Source organism: Saccopteryx bilineata, chromosome 2 (assembly GCF_036850765.1).
Source record: "Saccopteryx bilineata isolate mSacBil1 chromosome 2, mSacBil1_pri_phased_curated, whole genome shotgun sequence".
Taxonomy (NCBI): domain Eukaryota; kingdom Metazoa; phylum Chordata; class Mammalia; order Chiroptera; family Emballonuridae; genus Saccopteryx; species Saccopteryx bilineata.
The window spans coordinates 113028363-113056176 of record NC_089491.1 but is presented as its reverse complement, the minus strand read 5'-3'; the positions used below and the strand labels follow the sequence as shown (position 1 = coordinate 113056176).

Genomic DNA, 27814 nt, shown 5'->3' with positions numbered 1-27814 from the left:
AGAAGCAGAAAAGAAAACCTAGTAATTACAACCACCACTAGTAAAGATTGGGATACTATTCACATTGTTACTTAAGAAAGAGAAATGTTTGGTGAACCATTTGGGGGGGCAAAAAAAAAAGCACCAGTAATAATTTTAGAAATTCTATTCTAAATTTGAAATTCATGATAAGGAAATAATAATCGACTCAGTTTAAATTTCTATTTTGTAGGTTTGCATAAGACAACAATATTTAGCAAACATTATTAGGTGCTTACTGTGGACTTTTAAAAGACAGCTGTATAAAATACGGTTTTTAGCTATAGCTAATTTGTTCAGATACAAAAATTCTTACACTGGGTCAAAGGGTAGTAATTACAAAGTTGGAGACCATTATAATACAAGCTCCTTTTCCATAACTTTATGAAAAAGATTATCACCAGATAAACAGAAGAGAGATCTAAGAATATAATATGAAGATTAAAGATATATCTTCTAAAAACATATAGAATTTCAAGGTTAGCAGTAATGCTAAGAAATGGAATTTACCTAATTTAAAAACTAAAAATTGCCTGACCAGGCGGTGGCGCAGTGGATAGAGCGTCGGACTGGGATGCAGAGGACCCAGGTTTGAGACCCTGAGGTCGCCAGCTTGAGTGTGGGCTCGTCTGGTTTGAGGAAAAGCCACCAGCTTGAACCCAAGATCGCTGGCTCCAGCAAGGGGTTACTCAGTCTGCTGAAGGCCCGCGATCAAGGCACATATGAGAAAGCAATCAATGAATACTAAGGTGTTGCAACACGCAATGAAAAACTAATGATTGATGCTTCTCATCTCTCTCTGTTCCTGTCTGTCTGTCCCTGTCTATCCCTCTCTCTGACTCACTCTCTGTCTCTGTAATAAATAAGTAAAAATTAAAAAAAATAAATAAAAACTAAAAATTGATCATTCATTCATTAACTCCCTTGTTCAAGAAATGTTAACTTAGCACCCATTCTATATAGTCATTAGAAATATTGTAGCCACTCTGGAAAACAAGTATAGAAGTTTCTCAAAAAATTAAGAATAGAGCTACTGCATGAACCCCTGGATAGGTAGTTCAGTTGGACAGAGCACTGTCCTGATATACCAAGGTTGCAAGTTGGATTCCTAGTCAGGGCACATATAACAATGAACTAGTAAATACATAAATAAGTGGAACAACAAATGGATGTTTGTTTCTCTCTAGCCCCCTTCTTTTCTCTCTAAAATCAACAAAAAAGAATAGAGCTGTCATATGATCCAGGAATCCCTCAACAAAAAAGAATAGAGCTGTCATATGATCCAGGAATCCCTCTTCTGGGTATCTATGAAAAAATTTAGAAAACATTTATTCATAAAGATGTATGTAACCCGCTGGTTCATCACAGCAATATACACAGTAGCCAAGATATGGAAACAACAAGTGTCCTTCAATGAATGATTGGATAAAAAAGACGTGATTCATATACACTCAGGCATAAGGTGAAATAGTCAAAAGCTTAGCATTATATTCACCTATAAACAGATGTTGAGAACATCATGCTAAGCAAAAGGACAAGAACCATATGATTTCACCCAAATGTAGGATATGAAAGAGAAAGCAAGAAATACTCAGATAATAGTATGGTGGTTACCAGAGGGTAAAAGCAGTGAAGGATTTTGAAGAAGGTAAAGGGGGTCAAATATATGGTGATGAAAGGAGACTTGACTTTCGGTGGTGCAAACACAATGCAATATGAAGATGATGTATTTAAAATTGTACATTTGTATCTTACATAATGTTATTAACTAACATCACCCCAATAAATTGAATTTAAAAAGACATATTGTAGTGAACAGGAGAGGTAAGGTACCATCTATCTTTCAACATGCATAGTGAAAACAAATGAGAACAATAAATAAGAATAGATTATAGTAAGTGTTATGAAAGAAATAATAAGATGACAAAACATCTTGGGGGAAGATCCCTGCTAGAAGTTTCATTGAGTTGAAGCATGAAAAATAAGTTATGTGATAAGCTGAGGAAAATGGCTCCTAACAGAAAGAATATCAGGTACACCCTGGCCAGGTAGGCTCAGTTGTTTAGTGTCAGTGGTAGCCACAATAGGTCAAGGTTGTAAATTCGATCCCCAGTTAGGGCACATACAAGAATCAACCAATGAATGCATAAAGAAGTGGAATAACAAATCAATGTCTTTCTCTGTCTCTGTCTTCCTTCCACTAAATTAAACAAACAAACAAACAATAAATGGATGAATGAATGAATAAAAAAGAAAGAAAAAACATCAAGTAGAAAAACAGTGAGGTGATCATATTACATGAGGTGTCAAGAGAAAGAGAAGGAAGACCAGTATGGCTAGAGAATAGTAAGCAAGGGGAGAGGAACACAAAGAGGTTGAAAAACTGAGACAGGAACTTTATTAGAGTACCTCTCCATGTTTACAGTCTTCATCTAAGTGTAAATAGAAGCCTTTGAGGGGTTTTAAGCAAACAAACACCTGTTATTTGATTTACAGTAAAAAAAAAAAAAAAATCAGCCTGACCAGGCGGTGGTGCAGTGGATAGAGCATCGGACTGGGATGCAGAGGACCCGGGTTCAAGACCCCGAGGTCGCCAGCTTGAGTGCGGGCTCATCTGGTTTGAGGAAAAGCCCACCAGCTTGAACCCAAGGTCGCTGGCTCCAGCAAGGGGTTACTCAGTCTGCTGAAGGCTCGCAGTCAAGTCACATATGAGAAAGCAATCAATAAACACTTAAGGCGTTGCAATGCGCAATGAAAAACTGACTGACTCACTCTCTGTCTCTGTAAAAAATAAATAAAAATTAAAAAAAAAAAAAGAAGAAATCACTCTCTGAGAAAACAGTAATAAGTATAATCAAAGTCCTATTTTCAAGTCCCAAAACTACTATATTTTTTCTATTGTAAAAGTAGTAGTTTTAAATAGATGTGAGACAGAAAAGTTTTACCTTGATCCAGAACCATAAGACTTGGATTCAATTCCATGAAGGCAATCTTGCAAAGAGCTAATAAGAACTTTGCAACGATCATCAGCAGATACTTTGGATTGTTTAATTAAAGAAATTGCAGTTACCAATGTCTCAATAGCACTTCCATAATCACCTGTGAGGGAAAGAAGACAGGGTGAAGTCAAATGAATTTTGTTTAAAAATACCACCAAATCCCTGCAGTAACAGAGATAAAGCATTTTGCAAAAGTGAATTTTAAAATGACAACATAAGTTGTCTTAAATTTTTTTTTAGCATTCACATTTGGAAAAGGCTTTTATGTGCATAAAATTATCATGAAATTATAGTTATTACTGTAACAGTGTGAAGGTTATCCTTTTGTTAATGATGATAATAAGCTGCCCTAAGGCCGCTGAACCATTAAATGTTAGGGCTAAGATTTGAACCTACACCAAAAATTTTAAATTGGGAGTTTTTCCATTACACTGGATATTCCTCAGGGGAACATTTTAAGCTGTAGACGGTCCCCATATTTCACGGCTTTCTTTAATACCTTTTAAATAAAGTACAAGTACTGATTTGGGAATATAAATATTGCTATATGTAAATGATCATTCTTAATAATGTAAATAAGAAATATTAATACAGGAAAAAATATACAAACCAGCACTGGCATCAGACACAGCTCTTGAAATAGCACTGCTTGAGATCGCCCTATTTCTATTCATAATTTCTTCAAATTCAGCTTCACTCAACGGCGTTCTTGCTGTATCCATTTCCCTATAAAATCAGAATAACCTTAAATCATACTGAACAAATTTCTAAGTTGGTCTTAGTATAAAGCAATTCATACTGCTTGCTTTTGACAAGTGCTTTAGAGCTAGTATTTACTTTTTCAGAGTGTAGCATATTAGTTTTCTCCTATGAAGAAAGCAACTCTAAGCAAAATTCTCTTACACCACTATAGCTAAAATGAAGTAAGCGGCTTAGAAATCTTGTCTTTCTGGAGGCCAGAAATTATATGTTTATATATATATATACACAATATGATCTTTTTCAGTCATACAAAAACAGATATAAGAGCCTGTCCAGCCTGACCAGGCTGTGGCACAGTGGACAGAGCATCAGACTGGGATGGGAAGAACCCAGGTTCGAGACCCCAAGGTCACCAGCTTGACTGCGGGCTCATCAGGTTTGAGCAGGGCTCACCAGCTTGAGCCCAAGGTCGCTGGCTCGAGCAAGGGGTCACTCAGTCTGCTGTAGCTCCCCGGTCAAGGCACATATGAGAAATCAATCAACAGACAACTAAGGAACCGCAACAAAGAATTGATGTTTCTCATCTCTCTCCCTTCCTGTCTTGTCTGTCCCTATCTGTCCCACTCTCTGACTCTCTCTGTCTCTGCCACAAAAAAAAAAAAAAAAAAAAAAAGCCTGTCCAGGCAGTGGTACAGTGGAGAGCATTGGCCTGGGAGGCTGAGAACTCAGGTTTGAAACCCTGAGGTTGCAAGCTTGAGCGTGGGATCATAGACTTCACCCCATGGTTGCTGATTGAAGCCCAAAGACACTGGCTTGAGCAAGGGGTCACTGGCTCAGCTAGAGCCTCCAAGTCAAGGCGCATATGAGAAAGCAATCAATGAACTAAGGTGCTGCAACTATGAGTTGATGCTGCTCATCTCTCTCCCTTCCTGTTGTCTGTCCCTCCCCAATCCAAAACAAACAAAAAAACCCCAGATACAAGAAACCATCTTGATAAATACACACACAAGAAATGTTGACTGAAACAAATATTGCGTATTTTGTTTGGATCCTCTAGGCCAGGGGTCCCCAAACTACGGCCCGCGGGCCACATGTGGCCCCCTGAGGTCATTTATCCGGCCCCTGCCGCACTTCTGGAAGGGGCACCTCTTTCATTGGTGGTCAGTGAGAGGAGCACATTGACCATCTCATTAGCCAAAAGGAGGCCCATAGTTCCCATTGAAATACTGGTCAGTTTGTTGATTTAAATTTACTTGTTCCTTATTTTAAATATTGTATTTGTTCCCGTTTTTTTTTTTTTTTTTTTACTTTAAAATAAGATATGAGCAGTGTGCATAGGGATTTTTTCATAGTTTTTTTTATAGTCCAGCCCTCCAACGGTCTGAGGGACAGTAAACTGGCCCCCTGTGTAAAAAGTTTGGGGACCCCTGCTCTAGGCCAAGGTCCCAACTCACAAGTATAATTGTTTGATTAACAGAATTTCAGGACAGACAAGATCTTAGACTATCCTGTTTGCCACTGAATCCCTGGAAGAATATCTGGAAAATAAAAGGTACTCAATAAGTGTAAATATTTGTTGAAAAATGAATAAAATGCCAAGATTTTCTAAAGCTGCTTGGCAAGTTTAAAAATTGTACAAGTACATTACAGAAAAAGGTAAATTTTTTTTGCTCTCTTATTTATGAGTTAGGATGTTGAGTTGAGGCAAGTAGTCCTTTCCCAAAATAGCTAATCTAATCTTTTGCATACTTATAATGTGCTCATTTTCCCCCCAAGACTTTAAATACATCCTGCCCAAATTATAAACCCAAATGCTGTTGACTTCTGTCCACCGACGATCAGTTTTTTCTTCCTCAATAAAAAACTACAGCCTGACCAGGCGGTGGCACAGTGGATAGAGCGTCGGACTGGGATGTGGAAGACCCAGGTTCGAGACCCTGAGGTCGCCAGCTTGAGCCCAAGGTCGCTGGCTCAAGCAAGGGGTTCCTCGGCCTGCTAAAGGCCCACGGTCAAGGCACATATGAGAAAGCAATCAATGAACAACTAAGGTGTTGCAATGCGCAAGGAAAAAAAACTAATGATTGATGCTTCTCATCTCCTTCCTGTCTTGTCCCTCTCTGTCTCTCGTGCTAAAAAATCTAGTCAATAAAACCTTCTGCCCTCCAACTCTGATACTGGATATAAAACTGGGACTTTAAGCTGTTGAAGCAGTCCATCATCCAACCCACTCCTATACACTAATGGTGAACACCTGATATGTAGTTGCTCATAGGAATGACAGTGAACAAAAGAAAAATTTATATTAGTTTAGCATGTTAACATTTCTTCCGAAGAAAACAAATCATTTTTAGCAGTAAAAAAAACACAAACTCTACGGCTGGATAACTGTTAATAGATTTTGTTTATAACATCAAATTTGCCGGCGGGTGGAGGGATGGATGGACAGTGAGATAGCATGGAATTAGGCAGACTCTCAAATCCATCCTGGGAGATTATCAAACTGAAATACAAAGTAATTTAACAGTGACAATTATAATAAATGCAAAAAAAAATTGAAAGGGCAAACATTTCTTGGAAATTATAAACATATTTTCCAAATTATAAGAGTATAGATAAATTTTTTTTAAGTAGTTTGGGAGGGGGCTAAGAGATCACTTAGTTCAACAGGAGTTTGCACTTAGCTTCTCCCTAAGGTTCATCATTATTTTAATTGCCACGAAGCCTGTGTTTCACAAGTCTTTTTTTTTTTTTTTAATGTTATTTATTCATTTTTAGAGAGGAGAGAGAGAGGGAGAGAGAGAAACAGAGAGAAGGGGGGAGGAGCTGGAAGCATCAACTCCCATATGTGCCTTGACCAGGCAAGCTCAGTGTTTCGAACCGGCGACCTCAGCATTTCCAGGTTGACGCTTTATCCACTGAGCCACCACAGGTCAGGCACACAAGTCTTGGTCTAACCAAATATTCTTGTAAATTATCCCTTTGAGTAGTGAGTTTTTTTTCATGCTCGCTGACCCCGAGAATGAGGTTTTTTTTTTTCCAAAAAATCAAATTAGCTACAGTTTTATTAACTTAAAATCATGTTTGTTTGATAACCAATTTATGGAAACAAGAACATACATTTGCCTTTTTTTAATGTTGCTGTACACATTTTTAAAATAAAAACTTTTGTATGATCGTACTCTGGATGGTCAGGAGGTATGAGGATGTACATGAATGTTTGTACTCCTCAAAGGGTTATTCCTAAAACAATGAAGAAACTTTAATGCTCTGTGTAGTGCTCTACCACTAACCGAGAATCAGATTTTAAAATCTTTTCTTTTTCATTAACTAACACAATACATTTTCAATGTTTTTCAATTCCACAATGACAAGTAAACATTCCTAAATAGCTATACAAATCTGGTAAATCTAACAAACTAAACTTGTAAGTACTAAATTCTCTTACATGTTTGATACTGTTTATAAGATTTAAAAATCTTAAATATAGCTTCAAGAGGCCCTGGCAAGGTTGCTCAGTGGATAAAATGTCATCCTGGTGCACTGAGGTTGTGGATTACACCCATGGTCAAGGCATGTTCAAGAAGCAATCAATTACTGCAAAATTAAATGGAACAATCAAGTGGATCCGTGAGTTAATGTTTCTCTCTCTCTCTCTCTCTCTCAAATCAATGGGAAAATTTTTTTAAAATAACATAAGGATTCCATTACTTGTCAGTTTTTGTATTTATTTTGCAGACATGATAACCCTTAATTCTCTTTATTCCTTAAATTGCATTTTTATTTTTTAGATTTTTTTTTTTTTTTTTGTATTTTGTATTTTTCTGAAGCTGGAAACGGGGAGACAGACAGACTCCCGCATGTGCCTGGCCGGAATCCACCCGGCACGCCCACCAGGGGCGATGCTCTGCCCCTCCGGGGCATAGCTCTGCCACAACCAGAGCCACTCTAGCGCCTGGGGCAGAGGCCAAGGAGCCATCCCCAGTGCCCGGGCCATCTTTGCTCCAATGGAGCCTTGGCTGCGGGAGGGGAAGAGAGACAGAGAGGAAGGAGGGGGGTGGAGAAGCAAATGGGTGCTTCTCCTGTGTGCCCTGGCCTGGAATCGAACCCGGGTACCCCGCACGCCAGGCCGATGCTCTACTGCTGAGCCAACCGGCCAGGGCCTAGATAATTTTAAAGGTAATAAATTATCATTTAAAAAAATTTTTTTATTAATTTTTTTGGGGGGGAGAGAAAAACACTGATTTGTTGTTCTACTTATTTAGGCATCTATTGGTTGATTCTTATATGTGTCCTCACTGGGGATCAAACCTACAACCTTGGCCTATCAAGACAAAGCTCTAACAAGCTAAGCTATCCAGCAAGGTAAATTATCTTTATTAACTTCTTTTAACTTAAAATATGAAGGAAGCCTTGGTGGGGATAGCTCAGATGGTTAGAGCACTGCCTTGAAGTACAATGGTTGCTGGTTTGATCCCCAGTCAGAGCACATACAGGATCACGTAGAGGTTCCTGACTCTCCCCCCCCCTCTCTCTTCCTTCCTCTTGCTAAAATCAATAAATAAAATTTTTTTAAGAAAATTGTTAAAAACATTTATTTAAAAAAATAAAAATAAAATAATATATGAAGGAAATGTCCCCAAGATTCACTGATTTGCCCTAAATCACATGGCCATAAAATAGCAGAACTGATTGTTCCCAATTCTGTCCTGTTTTCACCCTACCATACTGCCTCTTCTAGTAAGAAAATAACACAGAAAATTATACGTCTGGGGAAAAGGCCATATTTTTAAAAAAAACAAAAACCCTCAGTGATGGAGCATAGAATATCTTTTACCAAACACATCATCTCCATTCAAAGATACACACTAACTTACCTTCCAGGAGGCCCATAGTCACCCCTATCATATGGCGGAGGTCGGCCATATGGATCTGTAGGTGGTGGACCCCGGCTATCTGATGTAGGCATGCCGCTGTTGGTTGGTGGAGGAAAGAAAGCAGGGTTCACATGTGGAGCTGGTGGTGGAGCACCTGGAGGTGGTCCAGGAAGATGCGGAGGAGGAGCAAGTGTAAGGGGTGGTCCAAGAGGACCAGGTGGGCGAGGTGGAAAGGGGCCTGGTGGTGGAGGTGGTCCCTGTTGTGGAGGTGGTGGACCAGGAGGAGGGCCGTAGCCTGGAACTGGAGGTGGAGGACCAGGAGGAAGCGGACCCAATGGAGGCTGCCCAAAAGGTTGTCCAGGAAAAAGAACTGGTGGTGGAGGGCGATCTCCTCGATTAGGAGGCCCAGCTAAAGGAGGAGGCAGAACCTGACCAGGAGGCGGAGGGCCTGGCGGGCCAGGTGGGCCTGGAGGACCTAAAGGTGGACGTGGTGGAGTCTGTCCAGCTATAGAACAAAGGAGGGAGAGAGAGAGAGAGAAAAAAAACACTTTAATAAGGTATTTTAACCTTTATACCAAGATTATACTTTTAAAGCATAACTCGTAGACCAATATTCTTTCCCTTTAAATAAAACCTATATGGTAATGCTATACTAACAACTACAAAGATAAAGTATATACTTATAAATTTAACTTCCTCAATTTATGCTTAAAAATTATTGAAACAAAAATTTTACTAAAGACAATAAAGCTTAGAGATAGTTTCCATCTTTCAGCATATACACATTTCTTACAGTGAAATCACCCACCTTATATTCTACTCTGATGCCAAGCTAGAAAGTGAAACAAGGAAAAATGGTCTTGAAAGAATTTTTTAAGAGGTAAGAAAATAAGACGGATGTAAATATTCTATATATAAGTCAAGCAAGTTTGGAGAAAAATAAAGACCTTTTAGGCCAAAAATGGGTATTTCCTCTATGCTGTGCCCCATATGCCATGGAATCCTAGTTTCCAGGAACAAAGGCCGAGTTCCTTTAACAAGATGCTTGATCAAATTTCCTGGATTCCAAAAATAGCATAACAAGGAGAGTAAGTCACATTAATAATGCATTACTTGAAAAGAGAGAAAAGGAAAAGAGGAATTAGATAGACATATTTTATCCATGGTAATTTAAGAAAAAAATTTTACCTGGAAAAGGTGGGGGTGGCCCTCCTGGTCCTGCTGGCCCAGGAAATCTGTCCCCACCGGGAACAGCCCCTGGAAAACGGCCCCGTCCTCTACCACCTTGTGGAAATGCTGCACGTGAACTGCCTCCTGGAGGACCAGCTTTACCTTCCCCAGACATTTGTCCTGATTGTGTAGCTGCAAATATCCAAATACTCATAAATAGCATTTATTAAAATAGTTCTCTGAAGTGTAACCACTGTTATTAGAAACAACCATATTTCAAATTTCATTTATAGTAGACACCAACTTGTAGATGCCTAAGACCTGTCCAAACTACTTGAGAAGTATTGATTAGGAAAACATTCACATTTCAGTTCTTTTGAAATCTCAAAATATCCAGGCATAGACGTATTTCCAAAAAATAAATGAGTTACTTTCAAAATACAGTACTCTGCAGCAGCCAAGACCAAAATTCTCCAACAATAATCTAAATGTCATTAAGTATAAATCATTTATATTTTGTAACATATTCTTCAGTTAAGCTTTAAGTGTTAATACATTAAAAATAAAACAAACCACTTGAATTTCTGTTAATTACATGATCATTCTCTCATCTCTTTAAGTGATAACATTCATAAGTGGGTAATGGCAAATCTTTTCTATATTCACTTTACCAAGTGGTGAAAGGTCTTGGTGCCAAGCAGAAATCAACGAATACTTTCTGGTTATCAGTGGTTTCTCCACCACCTTAACACACATCCACAAAAGTTTCCTTCAATCTAAGGATTACAATGTAGTTTCTTCCTTTCTCTAGGATGGGAATGACAGGACAAGAATGGCAGGGCTACAGAACTTGCACACTGTTGAATTGTATTGGGTTTGTGACACCTAGAGAAAAATGGGAGTAGGTTTCCAGTACACAGGACCACAGTCATAACCAGTAATTAAATCAAATTCAAAGCAAGGACTTTCTAAAGTGGATTCTCCCACAAACCAAATATTAAGATAATTTTTCTAGTATAATATCTAATGCTAGCAACACTGATTAAAATACACATCTTTTAATAAAAACCTGAGGAATTGCTTACTTTTCCTGGACTGCATTTCAAATTGACTCAGGAACTGTTTATTGCATGGAGTTACAACAGGATTCTGACCATGAAGTTCTCTTTTAGGCAACAAATCCATTAACTTTTTTGAGGATGCTTCTGATCCAACACCAACAAGGGCAAATCTAAAAGATGTTTAAAGGAGTAGAAGTAGAAAATGAGGAGATTCATGTTACTATTTTAAAAAGGAAATGGCCTGGCCTGACCTGTGGTGGCGCAGTGGATAAAGCGTCGACCTGGAAATGCTGAGGTCGCCGGTTCGAAACCCTGGGCTTGCCTGGTCAAGGCACATATGGGAGTTGATGCTTCCAGCTCCTCCCCCCGGCTCTCTCTCCTCTCTCTCTGTCTGTCTCTCTCTCCTCTCTAAAATGAATAAATAAAAAAATAAAATAAAATAAATAAAAAAGGAAATGGCCTGAATTTAACTTTATCTAAGAAAACAAAATATTTTTTTAAAAAATAAAGGTTGAAAACCACTGATTTATTTATTTATTTATTTTCTACAGAGAGAGTCAGAGAGAGGGATGGACAGGGACAGACAGACAGGAAGGGAGAGATGAGAAGCATCAATCATTAGTTTTTCGTTGCGACACCTTAGTTGTTCACTGATTTCTCATATGTGCCTTGACCACGGGCCTTCAGCAGACCGAGTAACCCCTTGCTCGAGCCAGCGACCTTGGGTCCAAGCTGGTGACCTCAGGGTCTCGAACCTGGGTCCTCCGCATCTCAGTCCAACACTCTATCCACTGCGCCAGCGCCTGGTCAGGCCAAAATATTTCTTAATTTAAAACTATAAAAAGCTCAAAAACAAACTATACAATTCGCTCATTTAAGGTATATACAGTTCAGTGGTTTTTACTGTATTTAAAGTTTTACAACCATCCTCACATCAATTTTAGATCATTTCATCCCTTCAAAATGAAACCAAATACTCATTAGCTGTTATTTCATTTCCTTTCATCCCCTAACCCTAAGCAACCACTAATCCACTTTCTGTCTCAGTGGACTTGCCTATTTTGGACATCTCAGATAAATAGAATCATACACCATGCGGTCCTTTGTGACTGGCTCTTTCACTTAGCATGTTTTCAAGGTTTATGCATGTTGCAGCATGTACCTGTACTTAATTTCCTTTTACAGCTGATTAATATTTCATTACATAGATATAGCACAATTAAAGAGCACATTCATTGATGGACATCTGAGTTGTTTCCACTCTTTGTTTATTATGAATAATGCCACCATGAAAAGATGCTCAACATCATTAACTATCAGGGAAATGTAAATCAAAACCTCAATGAGATACTCATTTCATACTCACTAGGGTAGCTTTAATCAAAAAGATAATTAATGGGAGGGGGAGGGGCACAAAGAAAACTAGATAGAAGGTGACGGAGGACAATCTGACTTTGGGTGATGGGTATGCAACATAATTGAAAGACAAGATAACCTGGACATGTTTTCTTTGAATATATGTACCCTGATTTATTGATGTCACCCCATTAAAATTAATAAAAATTTATTTATTAAAAAAAAAAGATAATTAACAAGTGTTGGTGTGGATGAGGAGAAACTGAAAGCCTCAACCACTGCTGATGGAAATGTGACATGGCACAGCCACTCTGACAATCTGGCAATTCTTCAAAAAGTTAAATATAAAGGTTGACACACAATCCAGTAATTCTAGTCTTGTATGTAAGTATGTGTGCATACATGTGTACATATGAAACAACTGAAAATATATGTTCATACAAAGCTCATACATGAATATTCATAGGGACAGTATTCACAATAGCAAAAGTAGAAACAACACCAAAGTCCATTAAATGATGGGTAAAATAAAAAAGAGGTACACTGCCTGCCATACCTGTGGTGGTGTAGTGGATACAGCATTGACCTAGAATGCTGAGGTCGCAGGTTTGAAACTCTGGGCTTGCCCAGTCAAGGCACATATGACAAGCAAGCAATGAACAACTAAAGAGAGGCAACTATACAATGATACTTCATGCTACCCCCTTTCCTCTCTCTGTAAAATCAATTTAAAAAAAGAGTCTGACCAGGTGGTGGCGCAGTGGATAAAGTGTCAGACTAGGATGTGGAGGATCCCAGTTTGAGACCCCGAGGTCGTCAGCTTGAACGCAGGCTCATCTGGTTTAAGCAAAAGTTCACCAGTTTGGACCCAAGGTCACTGGCTTGGAGCAAGGGGTTACTTGGTCTGCTGAAGGCCCGCGGTCAAGGCACATATGAGAAAGCAATCAATGAACTAAGGTGTCGCAATGAAAAACTGATGACTGATGGTTCTCATCTCTCTCCGTTCCTGTCTGTCCCTATCTATCCCTCTGTCTGACTCTATCAAAAAAAAAAAAAAAAAAAAAAGGAAAGAAAAAGAAAAAGAAAAAAAAAGGTAGTACATCTATATAATGGATTATGTAGCCATAAAAAGATCTAAGTACGCCTGACTTGGGGTGGCCCAGTGGATAAAGTGTCAACCTAGAGTGCTGAGGTCACCAGGCAATATCCCTGTGCTTGCCCAATTGGCACATATGAGAAGCAACTATGAGTTCATGCTTCCCATTCCCCCTTTTGTTTCTAAAAATCAGTAAGTAAAACCTTCAAGGGAAGGGGGAGAAATAGTAGGAAAAAAAGAATTAAGTACTGATAATATGCTTTAATACAGGTGAACCTGAAAACCATGCTAAATGAAAGAAGCCAGTCACACGGGACTACTTACTTTAAGATTCCATTTATATGGAATGTTCAGAATAAGCAAATCCGTATAAAACAGATTGCTAATGGTTATGAGATTTCTTTTTGGGGTGATATAATGTTCTGGAAAAATAGTGGAAATGATTTAACAACTTTGTAAATATACTAAAAAAAAATGAGCACTTTAAAATGGTGAATTTTATGGTATGTGAATTATATATCCCAATGAAGAAAAATATATTTAAAACCAAACACAAGCCTTGGCCAAGTAGCTCAGCTGGTTAATGCATCACCAGATATGCCAAGGTTGCAGGCTCAATCTGCACTCAAGGCACCTATGATGGAAAGCAACCAATGGAAGTTGTGGAACAACAAATGTATGTTTTTCTGCCCCCTCACCCATCTCTCTAAAATTAGTCAATAAAAAGTATTTTATAAAAATCTATTATTCACTGATGGACATTTTGAGTTGTTTCCACTCTTTGGTTATTACCAATAATTCCACCATTAAAAGATGCTCAACATCATTAATCATCAGGAAAATGTAAATCGAAACCACACTAAGATACCACAATTAGATTATTATCAGAAGGGCTCCATGGCAGTAGTCCCCAACCTTATTTGGGCCACGGACCAGTTTAATGTCAGAAAATATTTTCATGGACCGGCCTTTAGGGTGGGACGGATAAATGCACAAAATAAAAAATTATGCGACTGGCGTAAAAGCTGTGGTATTTTGCCCTGGCCGGTTGGCTCAGCGGTAGAGCGTCGGCCTAGCATGCGGAGGACCCGGGTTCGATTCCCGGCCAGGGCACATAGGAGAAGCGCCCATTTGCTTCTCCACCCCTCCGCCGCGCCTTCCTCTCTGTCTCTCTCTTCCCCTCCCGCAGCCAAGGCTCCATTGGAGCAAAAGATGGCCCGGGCGCTGGGGATGGCTCTGTGGCCTCTGCCCCAGGCGCTAGAGTGGCTCTGGTCACAATATGGCGACACCCAGGATGGGCAGAGCATCGCCCCCTGGTGGGCAGAGCATCGCCCCCTGGTGGGCGTGCCGGGTGGATCCCGTTCGGGCGCATGCGGGAGTCTGTCTGACTGTCTCTCCCTGTTTCCAGCTTCAGAAAAATGAAAAAAAAAAAAAAAAAAAAAAAACTGTAGTATTTTAAAATATAATTGTAGAACTTACGAGACAAGTGTCAAGAGTGAGTCTTAGACGGATGTAACAGAGGGAATCTGGTCATTTTTTAAAAATAAAACATCGTTCAGACTTAAATATAAATAAAACAGAAATAATGTAAGTTATTTATTCTTTCTCTGCGGACCGGTACCAGTCCACGGCCCGGGGATTGGGAACCACTTCTCTAAGGAACTTAGAACCCTTTTCTCTTTAATGTCCAAAATGGTTATTAACTAGATCCCTTATTCTGGTCAACAAAAAAATTCTGCTGATTGAGTCAAAATTAAATTTAGAAATAATCTGATGAATTCATTAATTTAACAAATATTACTGAGCAACATACTACCTCCTATTCGCCAGGCAACATTCTAGGGCTAGAGATACAACAGTGAACAAAACATAATCCCTGCTTTCATGGAACTTACAATGTAGTGGGAGACAAGGCAATCAACAAGTGCAGTGAATAAAAACACTGACCTGGAATGCTGAGTTGCTGGTTCAAAACCCCAGCCTTGCCCGGTCAAGGTACATCTGAGAAGCAACTACTACGAGTTAATGCTTCCCGATCCTTCCTTATTCCCACCTACTCTGCCTTTCTCTCCCTCTAAAAATCAGTAAGTATTTAAAATGTATATACACTAGTAACGGAAAAAAAAAAAGGAAACACAGCGACAAGAACTGAAGGTGCTATTTTGCACAAGATGGTCAGGGAGGGAGCTCTTAAACAGAGTCCTGAACAAAGTGAGATCCATGTGAATATCTAGGGAAAAAGTAAACCAGAAGAGGAAACCTAGTAGTGTAAGGTCTAAGCAGGAATGTGTCTGAGGAGCAAAGAGACTAATGTGGTTGAAACAGCCTAAGGAAGCAGAGTGGTAGAAGGCGGTGGGTAACCACCACAAAGTGCCTGTAGGCCACACTAAAGATTCTGGCTTTACTGAGTGAGACAGAAAGCCATGAAAAGATTCTGAGCAAAAAAATATGGTTACTTTTTTCCAAATTCTACTTATGTGTAGTACAAACAGTAGGAAATTAGGATACAAGCAGGAACACCAAGTAGAAGGCTATTGCAAAAGTTCAGGAGATAGTTTATATATAAAATGATGTCTGCTGTAAAAGTTAAAATAGGCAAAAACTAGAAACAACCCAAATAACCAAAAACAAGAATAGTAAAATAATTTATAGGAGCATCAAGGTATGATCGAAGGAATTAGGACATTAGAGAAAATGTTAATTTATTAACACTTGGTTTATTCCTTATATCAAACATGTTATAAAAACATGTGAATTATAATACTGGAATTTTTATGCAATAAAAATATAAAGAAACACTATGAAGAAACCTGAAATATATTCTCTAAAATGTTAAGAGTGATCATTTACAGATGGTGAGATTGTGGCTTTTTTTTTTTTACTTTTGGATATCTGTTTTATAATGTTCCTATGATGACTCTATCTTATTTGTATAGTTTAACAGTTAAAAAAAAATAAAGCAAAACATCCATGCTTTATTATTCTCTTATCGCCCATCTTCCACTAACCTTTACTCACAGAGATAGTAACATTTCTTCAAACTATTATCTCGATTTGAACCACAGGTGGAGATAACTCAGGAAAATTTTAATAACAAACTGCCCACACCTCCAGCTTCACCAGTTTTATTGAGCTAGATCTCGGGGCAAATGAAGTGAGTACGTATCTCTGCCCAAGAACCTCCTGCCATGTGGATAATAAAGCATCCTGCACACATGTATAGTTAGCATTAAAATTAAGAAACTTCCTCCCAAAAATGTAATCACTCGCCACAAACTTATATTAGGGAAAAATATCTTACCCCTTAGATTGGCCATTTGCCCGATTTTCAAAAAATTTTATCTCCAAAATATCATTTACTCCCAAAGAATGAACTGCTTCAGTTAAGTCTTCATCTGTTGTCCACTGCAAGACATTTCCCCTTCATTAACCATCAAAACACATCCAAGATTTTTATTGTTTCAATTTAGTTTTTAAGGGTAAACCCAGAATGAGAAAATAGTGCAAATCTAAGTGTGGTTATTACAAATCAGTCTCCAATTTGTAAACAGCAGAAAAAACTTGATTCCTTGATAACAAGTTTCAAAAATTAGAGATTACAAACCCTTAGTGATAGGATCTTTTTTTTTTTTTACTTATTAAAGTTTCTGGTCTCTTCCAACTTTAAACTGCAATGTTTTAAACTTTTCAATAAAACCAATCTTACTTGTCACTTCCTCTCCTTAAAGGCAATTATTTGGGAAAATAAATTCCATTTTTAAAAATATAAAAACAAAAACAACAAAAAACCCCAAATAGAGTATTTATCATGTAATTTTTATCAAATATTTAAATCTTCAATCTTACAAGTCCTCTTATTCCTATTTCACATAGGATACAATGGAAAGGTGAAAGAGCTTGTCTAACATCACAAAATAATAAGGGGAGGTGCTAGGATTCAAAGTCTTACTTAGCAACCACTCTCTGTAAGGATACTGCTATAGTTTCTAATAATATAAAATTGCTCAAACTGGGTGGTAGGAGAATGGCCAATTAGCTTTTTAAAAATGTAAACAATAGGCCCTGGACAGTTGGCTCAGTGGTCAAGTGTCGGCCTGGCATGTGGAAGTCCCGGGTTCAATTCCCGGGAGGCCAGGGCACACAGGAGAAGCACCCATCTGCTTCTCCACCCTTCCCCTTCTCCCTCCTCTCTTTCTCTCTCTCTCCTCCTGCAGCCAAGGCTCCATTGGAGCAAAGTTGGCCCGGGAGCTGAGGGGCTCCATGGCCTCCGCCTCAGGCACTAGAATGGCTCAGGCCACAGTGGAGCAATCCCCCAGAGGGGCCGACCATCACCCCCTGGTGGGCATGCCAGGTGGATCCCAGGAGGGCTCATGCGGGAGTCTGTCTGACTGCCTCCCTGCTTCTAACTTCAGAAACACACACACACACAAAGCTATTAAGGAAGTGGAAGAGTGACAAGTTATTTTTAATTTTTATTGAATCTACTGGAGTGACATTGGTTAATAAAATTGCACAGGTTTCAAGTGTACAATTGTATAATACATCTTCTGTATACTGCAGCAATTTTCAACATTTTTCATCTCATGGCACACATAATTACTAAAATTCTGTGGCACACCAAAAAATACATTACATTTTTTTGCCAATTTGACAAAAGAAAGGGTATAATTTTAACTCATTTACTCTGGACGACTATTGTTGTACTGGCTGTTCTCAATTTTTTATTTAACAATCAAAGGGAATAGAGGTCAGTGCGCCTGATTAAACATGTTTTAAAAATTCTTGCAGCACATCACTTGAAAATTGCTGGTATACTGTACAGTGTGTTCACAACCCAAAGTCAAGTCTCCTTCCAAGTGACAAGTTTTGATTTCTAGACAATTTTAAACTTTCCAGTATATATTAGACACCTTTCTAAGTCAGGATGTAAAAATTCTATAGGAATGCTTTAGTGTTTACATTTTAATGCTAATAACATTAAATATACAGTTAATGAAACTCCCAAGCATTAATCTTAGTCTTACAAACACAAATGAAATACAATGTATATAGTATTTCCATGAACCATATTTCAAATTTAAGAGTAGAAATTAAACACAAGTCTGTAACATAAATTAGATAATGAAAACTTTAAAACCAGGAATCATATTGTATCCATACTCTATCTACTTCTCACCTACAGCTCTGAATCCTGGTTTGAGACCTTTTGTGAGCATTTTTCTTTGTCAAGTTGAGATACCTCAAGTCTTGGAATAGGTAAAAAATAACTACTTTGAAAACAAAATAATTGAACTATTATATATTTAACCGGAAGCTCTACCAAGATAAGCTTAATGACTATAAAACTTGAAAGTACAAAATCTGGAATTTATGTTTTAAGGAACTTTTATTGCCCATCCCCATTCATAAGCAAGCATATACTATATAGAACAAACAATCTAGGAACTTCAAATTCTTATTTTATAAAACTCAATAAAAATGTTAACTACTCGAATAGTTCAAGATCAATTACCAATAATTTAATTCGTATGCTAAGTTTACCTACCCATGTTAGATTTCCAATGTATAATGCAATTCTCTTTCCAGTATATGTATAGACCACATTTGGTGCTGCTCCTTTACCCACATCATCACCAACAGTTGGTGGGAGGGTATCCATGTAATCCCGGTCTTCTGGGGCATCTCCATTATTTGCAGATGGAGAGATGACATCATCATACAAATCTATCTGATCATGCCCACCATATTCAGCTTCCTGAGATACAGAAATAATACTATAGATTATACAATAATCAGACTACTATACTAAATAGATTTGAAAGTCATTCAACTATTTTTTAAAATCTTGTACAAAATCAGAAAAGGCACAAAGACATAAGCAAAAAATCTCTCACTTTATGCCACACATATATTCTTGAATAGTACCTATAAAGTAAATATCTATACAATGAATCCTATTTTTCCACTATTATAACAGAAAATAACGTTCCGGGAAAAGAATGGCATGGAAACAAAATAAATAATGTAAAACTTTCCGTGGTCGTAAAATACTCTTAAAGTGAGAGTAATAAGTAATATATGAATAATACAAATAGATGAGCTTTAAAAAAAAATTGACACAAAAATCAGAGCCAAATCTTTAATATTAACCACACGACTACTATTTTCAATGGTATTCATGATCTTGTTTCCCATACCTGTGAAACTGGTAGTTTTTCTTTCTTGACAATTTTTGTAATAATTTGAACCAAAATAACATGTTCGGGAGTAAGATCTCAAATGCTCCTGAAATCTATTAGTTTTAGAAGAAAGCATAGTGAGCTAAGCTATAGGGAAAGAATAAGGAAATGTGGATATGTAAAGAATTCCAAATGACATAACAAATGAACAAGGGAAAGAGAAGCAATAAATAAAATAGAAGTAAAACTATACAAAATGAGTGTCTAGCAATAGTTTTATTAGTCAACAAAAAGTTAATGCTTACCTGACCTGACTTAAATATCTAGTCAATTAGCAAGAGAATAAGGACATGAACAAGGATCTAGTAAAGCTTTGCCAGTGTCATCAGCAGAATTAAAGCAATGCTAGTGGATGCCACTTACATGCCTATATAAACAAGGAAGAGGAAAATGAAAAAGAAACAGACATGGAGAGAAAAATGAAAAAGGAGGGTTCAATTTATAAATAAGCCCTCACCCCTTAATGAATCAGGCATTGGCAGAACACTCAACACTACTTCAAATTGCCTTTGGTAACCATTACTAGGCTACAGGTTTAACCAGGCTGTATTAGAGGAAAATCTATTTTCATCTTCCTCCCTTTCCACCACTAAATACTTAAAATCGATGTGAACTATTTTATTCTTATGTTGTAGAATACAGGATGGCGCAAAAGAAGGTAAACAGTGTGAGCACAGGAAACAATTTATTTTTGTATTATTATTGTATTGTTTTCCATATGAACTTGTTACATAACAAATAATTCTGACATAACTCATATCCTCTACCATCAATACAATTTATTAAGCATGAACTGTTATATAAATGTCACATTAAAAGGAGCTAATATACTGCTCATGAAAATTAGGGGATTTTTTTATTGCTTCATAGTCATTTTGAAATATCACCTAATTTTCGTGAGCAGTGTAGTTTTAAGTACTGTTACATAGATAAGGAACAGCCAAAAGATAGCACTGGCAATGTCACTGTAAATAGATCAACAAAATATTGTTATTATAGGCCCCATAGAAGCATAGCTACTGCTTTATTCTTTAGCAGGAAGCCAGAGTAAATAATTTTCTTTTTAAAGGGGGGGCCCAAGAAGGGGAAATACCGTTTATACACATAGCCAAAAGGACCTGAAATTTGTAGTCATCTTCAGGTGATCTTCTCATAATAGAGTTAATCAATTTACTAATTATGTAACAGAATCTTTACATAAATTAGGTAGCATGTAAGACATTTAATAAGGGACCCAAAATCTCCATAGCATGTCAGAACAAAGTCATTTTTAGCAATGGGCAGAAACTAAGACCACAAGTCACTGAATAATGCCATAATTTTATTTTGTTTGTACAGCATTAACAAAATAATCTTGCAGAACTGAGTTTTTGTTAAAGTAGCATGCTTAAATTGTAGTGACAATAAAAACTAGAAAAAAAGGAGAGTGAGTGTTGTTATGACATTTCAGTAGTTGCAGCAGAGGATTCATACACTTGAAATACTAAAAAGCTTCCCACAAGAGGTAGTGGGCACTTTTTAAACTCTTGCAATCCAGTTCTGGTCCTCAAACAGAATTATTATTATTATTACTATTATTATTTCTACTACTACTATTATACAAAGGGAGTTGTATTTCTTCAGCAGTGACTCTAATCACAATATATGGTCTGAAGGAGAGTAATTGCAGGACTAAAAATAAAAGTATTTAAATTTAAACTTTCACCAAGCATTTTAAAACATTAATTTTCCATGGGTCGTAAATCTAAGAAAATGTTTACATTACTAGACAATAACTTACAAGCATAAGTGCAGCTACACTAACCTGGTGGATCACAGTTCTAGAATCACTTACTGTTTTTATCCATCCATGTATTACTATGTTGACACCAACCAATTTTCCATAGTGATATGCCTCTACCAATATTTAGGATCAGCCACTGTCTGTTAGATGAACTGCTCCCAATTGGTTGAAGTATGATGCTAATTGAGACCATATCCTGGGGTTTGATCTCCATGTGGACTAGTTAGCTTGGCTCTGTTTCAAGGCTACAACTTGTACTTCTAGCCCCAACAGTATGATTTAGATGTGAAAATATATTAATGAATCTAAATGTATTTGCCACTATTACTAAAAATTCAACTCAAAGCACATACTCTTGTAGTAGCAGTAATTTTCCTTTTTGGCTTTAGTATATTACACCTATCCTCCACATTAAAAATCAATGCAGAACATATCCTACTCTTTGTTCCCACTTTAAAAAAGGAGGGCAAACATGCATATTCTGAAATTATGCAAAATGTGCATCATAGGTCATACACAGAGTTCTGAAAGTCCACTGAACAAAAAAAAATACAGCTTCTACTTTGTTAAAGAGAAATGGTCAACATGTCAGGTTCTACTATGCAGTCTTTTCAAGTATTATCTTTAGGAAATGTTAATGATACTCAAAAACAAGAAAATATCAACATTACCCCTCTAATTCTTTTAGATACAAAATGTTGCCCAATCTTAACTAATCTCCTTTTCAAAGTAGTTAATCACCAATAGAGCTTCGCATTATATCATATATAACTCCCAGTAATTAACAGCTCTTTCCTTCTACATGATATACACATAGCTGTTGCCAAGTCACACAAAACACTTAACAATAACATGGACAGTCAAGTAACCAAAATTCTGTTAGTTCCTTCTTAAAGCAATGTTTTTCAACCTTTTTTTTTCCCATTATCACCACCCCCTCCTTCAAACAGTTATTTAGATATATTCTCCCTAATCACCTCCCATAAAATTTTAACATCACAGATATACTGTATATACTATAGTCTTCATTCCTCCTCACAAGCCCAACACTGCTTTTGGTCCTAAAGTTGTAGTAATATCATTTCTGCATTATATGTTACTCAGTAAAGGCACAGCAAAGGCCACTTGCTTCAAAACCTCTCTACTAAAAAACAAAAAGAAAAAAGGAATTTAATAGTCATTTTCAGTTAGAGAAATATAAGCAGGGGAAAGCTACATTTTGCATTTACAAAATGTATTTTATACCTTTTATAACCAACAAAGTAAAATGCTAGCATGCAAACGCCAATATCAGATAATCCAATCTAATATGCATTTATTTAGAAAGCACACTTTTTCTGATTTTGTCTAACTGTTCTTAGTAGATATTAAAATTAGTTCATAATCCCTATAAAAACCTTAATAGTAAGGAAGCCAACTGGTTACTAAAAACATGCCGCATAAACCACAAAGTGAACAATTTATAGGCAGCTGAATGGACCACACTCATAAATAATAAGATTAAGCGAGAAAAGTTCCAGCTCACCTAAACATTCCTACCCAAGTTTCTGAATCAGTCTCTACCTATCTCATTCTTGACCTTACAGCCTTACCTTAGAGGGTTTTTTATTAAATACAAATTTATCAGAAATAAGGTTTCACTGATATTTGTCTAATAAACTCATTTCCCAAAATTGACTAGATAACTGCCTAGCGTAGATACATCATGATTAACTATAAAGTTTAATGACTCATGAAACAAAGGCAAGCTGGCGTATGAGGATGTCTAGGTCTATAATTTCTAAATGATTTCTTTTCCTGGCCACTACTTAAATACATTTTCATTTTTAAAGTTCAATGGTTAGATTACCTAAAGCAGCACTGTGATCAGTGCCCCTCTGCGGAAGATTAGTAACTAAATTCTACATTTAGAGCTGCTGATCTGCCCTGACCAGGTAGCACAGCTGGTTAGAGCATTATCTGGATAAGCCAAGATTTCAGATTGATCCCGTCAGGGTACAAAAAAGAATCAACCAATGAATGCATAAGTTGCACAACACTCTCTCTCTAAAATTCAATCAATCAATCAAAAAGAGCTTTTGATCCCCAAACAAGCAAAATACACACTACACTTCAATGCATGAAGTTGATAAAATTACTGACTTTCCTCTTCCCTGCCAACAAAAATTCTCCAGATAAGAGATAAACATAGAGGAGTGGATCTACAATACACAACCTGTCAGAATATTTATGTCAGTGCCTCTCACCCACACTCCACTGCACTCCTTGTATCCCTCTTTGTTGGAGTATAACAGAAACTCATGAAATGCATTTTGAATTGAGTTTTAGTCAAAATAAAAGTTTGTAACTATTAAATATTTGGCTAGTAACACTATATTTGAGTACAAATCCCAGTTCAAATTGAACCAATACACACTAAAGGCTAAAACAAAACTGCTTTCTTCTCAACTCCAAATTCAAGTAATGTAGAAGTCTGGAAGTAGTTCAAATTCTCCTTCCACTGGAGCAACTGTTCTCGATTTGGTTAGATCTAAAAACCTTCGATGTAAGAACTATAGCAGGGGTCCCTACACCCGCGGGCCACATGCGGACCCCTGAGGCCATTTATCGGGCCCCCGCCACATTTCCAGAAGGGGCACCTCTTTCATTGGTGGTCAGTGAGAGGAGCATAGTTCCCATTGAAATACTGGTCAGTTTGTTGATTTAAATTTACTTGTTTTTTATTTTAAATATTGTATTTGTTCTCGTTTTGGTTTCTTTTACTTTAAAATAAGATATGTGCAGTGTGCATAGGGATTTGTTCATAGTTTTTTTTATAGTCCGGCCCTCCAACAGTCTGAGGGACAGTGAACTGGCCCCTGTGTAAAAAGTTTGGGGACCCCTGAACTATAGAGTACACATAAAGAATAGCCCAGTCCCTTGTGTCTTCTGCCCTTCAATTTTATTCTCCATTCTTAAATTCTGGTGAAAAAAAAAACTCTACTATAGTTTGTTTCATTTACTTATTATTACCTCACCCCTAACTGAAGTTTCTTCTAAGACAGTTGAATGTCTCCCGCTTTTTGAAATAGGGTTATATTGTTTTCCCAAAATATTTACATAAAAAGCAACTTCATAAAAGTATGATAATTTAAAATAAAAGAAATGGGAAATACACGGACTACAGAAATTTTTCCAAGTATACAAATTCAATGAAAACTGTAGTTTATATTAAGAACAAAGATTTTTTTAAATGTTCACAGCAGTTTAGAAGCTAAAATAAGTCTAGACAAGATTGGTTATATTGGTAAAGCATTTTTGCTCAACCACAACAAAGTAAGTCAGTTTATTACAGCAACCAATACAAATAATGACACCAGCTAATAATACAGTGCAAAGTCAGTAATAATTTTGCAGTTGCCTCTAAGTCTGACAAAAATTAAGAAAAAATATCAATAATACTAACATTTTAAAAACAGACAGACCCTTAAAAACAACCATCTTTTTGTGGCTTTCATTTAATCTCATTACTCTATTCAAAAAGCGTAAATATTTTACTGACCAAACTATACAACTATGTGCGAGATAAAGTGCTGTAGAAAAGTTACATTTAAAAAAAGAACCCTATAGCCTTGGCAGGGTAGTTCAGTTGGTTAGTGTCCTCCCAATTCGCCGTTACAGGTTTGATACCCGGTCAAGGCACATACAAAATAATAAAAATAAAAAAATCAATCAATGCATAAATTAGTGGAACAACAAATTGATGTTTGTCTCTCTCTCAAATCAATCAATAAAAAATAAAAAAGAACACTATAAAGCGGTTCCTCATCAGGGCTACAAAATTTTAATCTCTTCTTGCCTCCTGCTCCGTTAGCACTAGCTATAGCATAAACAAGTATCATTCCATTCAGCTATATGAGAGAAATGCCCATACCAAATTAAGTCTGCCCAAGCCTAAAATACATATTTCACAGAGATCCTGAAGAAAGCTTTAGTTCTAAAATTTCGCCTCAATTCTTCCTTTATTATGGGTAGAAAAGTGGTACACTGTTGTAAGAAAAGCTAATGAAGACAGTCTTGAACACTTAATTGTTCCTTTACTTACAGGTATGGCCTGCTTTTGAATGAAATGTCATGTTTCATAAAAGGGGGAAAAAAATTCCTGGAGGTGTTTAGCTACTAGTGTCCTTAAAAGCATTAGTCTATAAAGCTCAAGATAATTTTCTAATCTGTCACTGACACAACTAAGGCATCATATGTACAAAATATAAGCACAATAAAAAGAACAAATATTTCAAAACTTAAGGATTGATTACAATGGTTTACATTTAAACATATCAGCCTGTAACACAGTAGGAAACATTGAAAGCTAACTGAAAAATTTTTTTTCACCCTGACTGGGTAGCTCAAATGGGTAGACCATCATCCTGATACGCCAAGGTTGCATGTTCCATCCGGGTCAGGGCACATAACAAGAATCAACAAATGGATGCATAAATAAGTGAAACAACAAATCCATTTCTCCCCCCTTACCCCCCCCCTCTAAAATCAACAACTTTTTTCTATTGTAATACTGAAACCAGGGTCACAAAGTCATTCCTGACAAAAAGGATTTCCAGCTTTCCCAAATTAAAAAAAATCTTGATCCCCTACACATAAGATCCCTAATGGAGGGAGAAAAAAAAACACTAAACATATCAACCAGTATCATTTTATTGTTTCTCATACATACCTGGAAAATACATTTAAAAAAATCCTTTAGATGCACTGCAATTAGGCACAATTTGATTTTTATTAAAATGTGTTACTACATAAAAGGCAATGAAGACGTGAACAGCAGGCTTGGGGCTTAAACGTCACTACTCCAGTAACAAACGAGATCTTTTGCAAGGATGCCCAGCACCAGGCATCATGGCTTGGCGGCTAGTTCTAGGTCAACTGTGGCCTGTGAGATGAGATACCTTGCATTTTCATTTCCTCAAACCTTTCAAAACAAAAAGGACACTTAGCATTTTGCTTTTGGAAAGCGGGTCAGATCTACAGTCATTTACTTTGAAACGATAGCATAAGAATTTCAGGTGAAAGTTCTTTAACCACTCCTCTGATCTCTTGGTGAGCTACCATCTTTTTTGTTCCATCCAACCACCCCGCTTCCAGGTTTTCCTTTTGGCCCAAACCATCTACCTTGGCATTTTCACCAAAAAGGCCAAGAACGACCGTGCCTCAAAGGCACCGCGAGCCCTCGACACTCAGGCACGGGCAGTGCACAAACTGTTAACGCGATCCATGGGTCCGAAAATCATTGGACTTGTTGCAAACGCGCCCACACCTCAGCCGCCGCAGCAAGTGTGCGGGGAGGAGGCAGAAGGCGCCACGCCGAGACCCACCGCAAACGCCGGGAGCCCAGGAAACCGGGCGCGCGGGATACAAAGGGCGCTGAACGCGGCCTTCCATGAGGGGGACAGTGCGCGGGCAGGGAGACAAAATGGAGCGAAGAGAGGAATCGGAGCCCGAGCGACCGAGCCGGGGCCGAGGGGGCGAGCGGCGCGCGCCCCGCCGGGCCGCTTCCTGGACCCGCGGCGGGGGCGGGGACGCGGCGGGGCCCGCTCTCCCGCGGCAGACACGCGGCCCACCGCCCGGGCCTAGCGCGGCGGGAAGCGCCCGTCGGCCGCCGCCAACAATGGGGAGCGGGCCCCAGAGACGGAGAAGCCGGCGGCGGCAGCCCTGCGGCCCGCGTCCGCGCTCGGGGCCCCGCGGCTAGCCGCCCAGCCCGCGGCCCGCGAAACAACGCGGTAGAACGAAGGTCCAGGGGCGCCGCGCCAGGGTCGGCGGCACGGCCCACGGATGGCACAGGCGCACGATGTGCGGCCGCGCCGGCTCGCGGCCCCGGCGGCCCCCACGTTAGGGTCCCGGCCGCAGCGCAGCCCGCTTCCGCGGCTCGGCCCGGCCCTCACGTACCTGATTGAACTCTTCGCCCACATCCGCATAAATGTCTATGTGGTCCACACCGTCCGCCATCTTCCCTCGGCCTCGGCCGCCGCCGCCTCCTGCAGGTCCGCTCGCAGCGGCAGAAGCAGCCGATCTAGCGGCGGGGGCGGGGCGCTTACGTCACTTCCGAGGCGCTGGGGGCTGAGGCGGGGGCGGTGGGGGTGGCGGGGGCGGCAATCGCCTTAGCAGCCTCGCGGAGCGGCAGGGGAAGAAAGGCTGCGTCGCTGAGGGCAGAGATGGGTTCTTTTGTGTGTCTGAGTTACGCCCGGGGGTAGGGGACGTGCCAGTTCTTTCCAGATACTGTGTTCCCTCATCGCTCCTGGCACACTGTAACGTTTTGTAATGTTTTCATTTCTTAGTTTTTCTTACATTGCTCACCGCCAGGGTTTCTGCAGGAACGGGAGTTACATGTCCACGATTAAATACAGTGTGACGCCCTGCGTTCTGGGAACGCCTTGAGAACAAGAACAATGTCTGATCCCGCATTCTTATGCGGAGACCAGCAACGTTTCGTTCTTGTAAATGCTAGACACCCATGATGTTTGGCTT

General features: G+C 38.6%; 1 protein-coding gene across 4 annotated transcripts in view; it reads right to left on the bottom strand.

Moving 5' to 3' along the window:
• The window catches only part of CPSF6 (cleavage and polyadenylation specific factor 6), a 38018-nt gene extending 10656 nt beyond the window's left edge, over positions 1–27362 (bottom strand). For 2 of the 4 annotated variants that reach the window (XM_066257634.1, XM_066257635.1), the window contains exons 1-9: positions 27236–27362; positions 18822–19031; positions 16578–16681; positions 10849–10994; positions 9782–9955; positions 9541–9651; positions 8594–9098; positions 3628–3743; positions 2964–3117 (exon numbers count right to left, since the gene is read on the bottom strand). In XM_066257634.1, coding sequence (XP_066113731.1) covers positions 2964–3117; positions 3628–3743; positions 8594–9098; positions 9541–9651; positions 9782–9955; positions 10849–10994; positions 16578–16681; positions 18822–19031; positions 27236–27295 — 1580 coding nt within the window. In that variant the 5' untranslated portion in view covers positions 27296–27362. The remainder of the gene's footprint in view (positions 1–2963; positions 3118–3627; positions 3744–8593; positions 9099–9540; positions 9652–9781; positions 9956–10848; positions 10995–16577; positions 16682–18821; positions 19032–27235) is intronic. The other 2 variants (XM_066257636.1, XM_066257637.1) reach the window with 1 other exon arrangement.
• Positions 27363–27814: the final 452 nt, after the last annotated feature.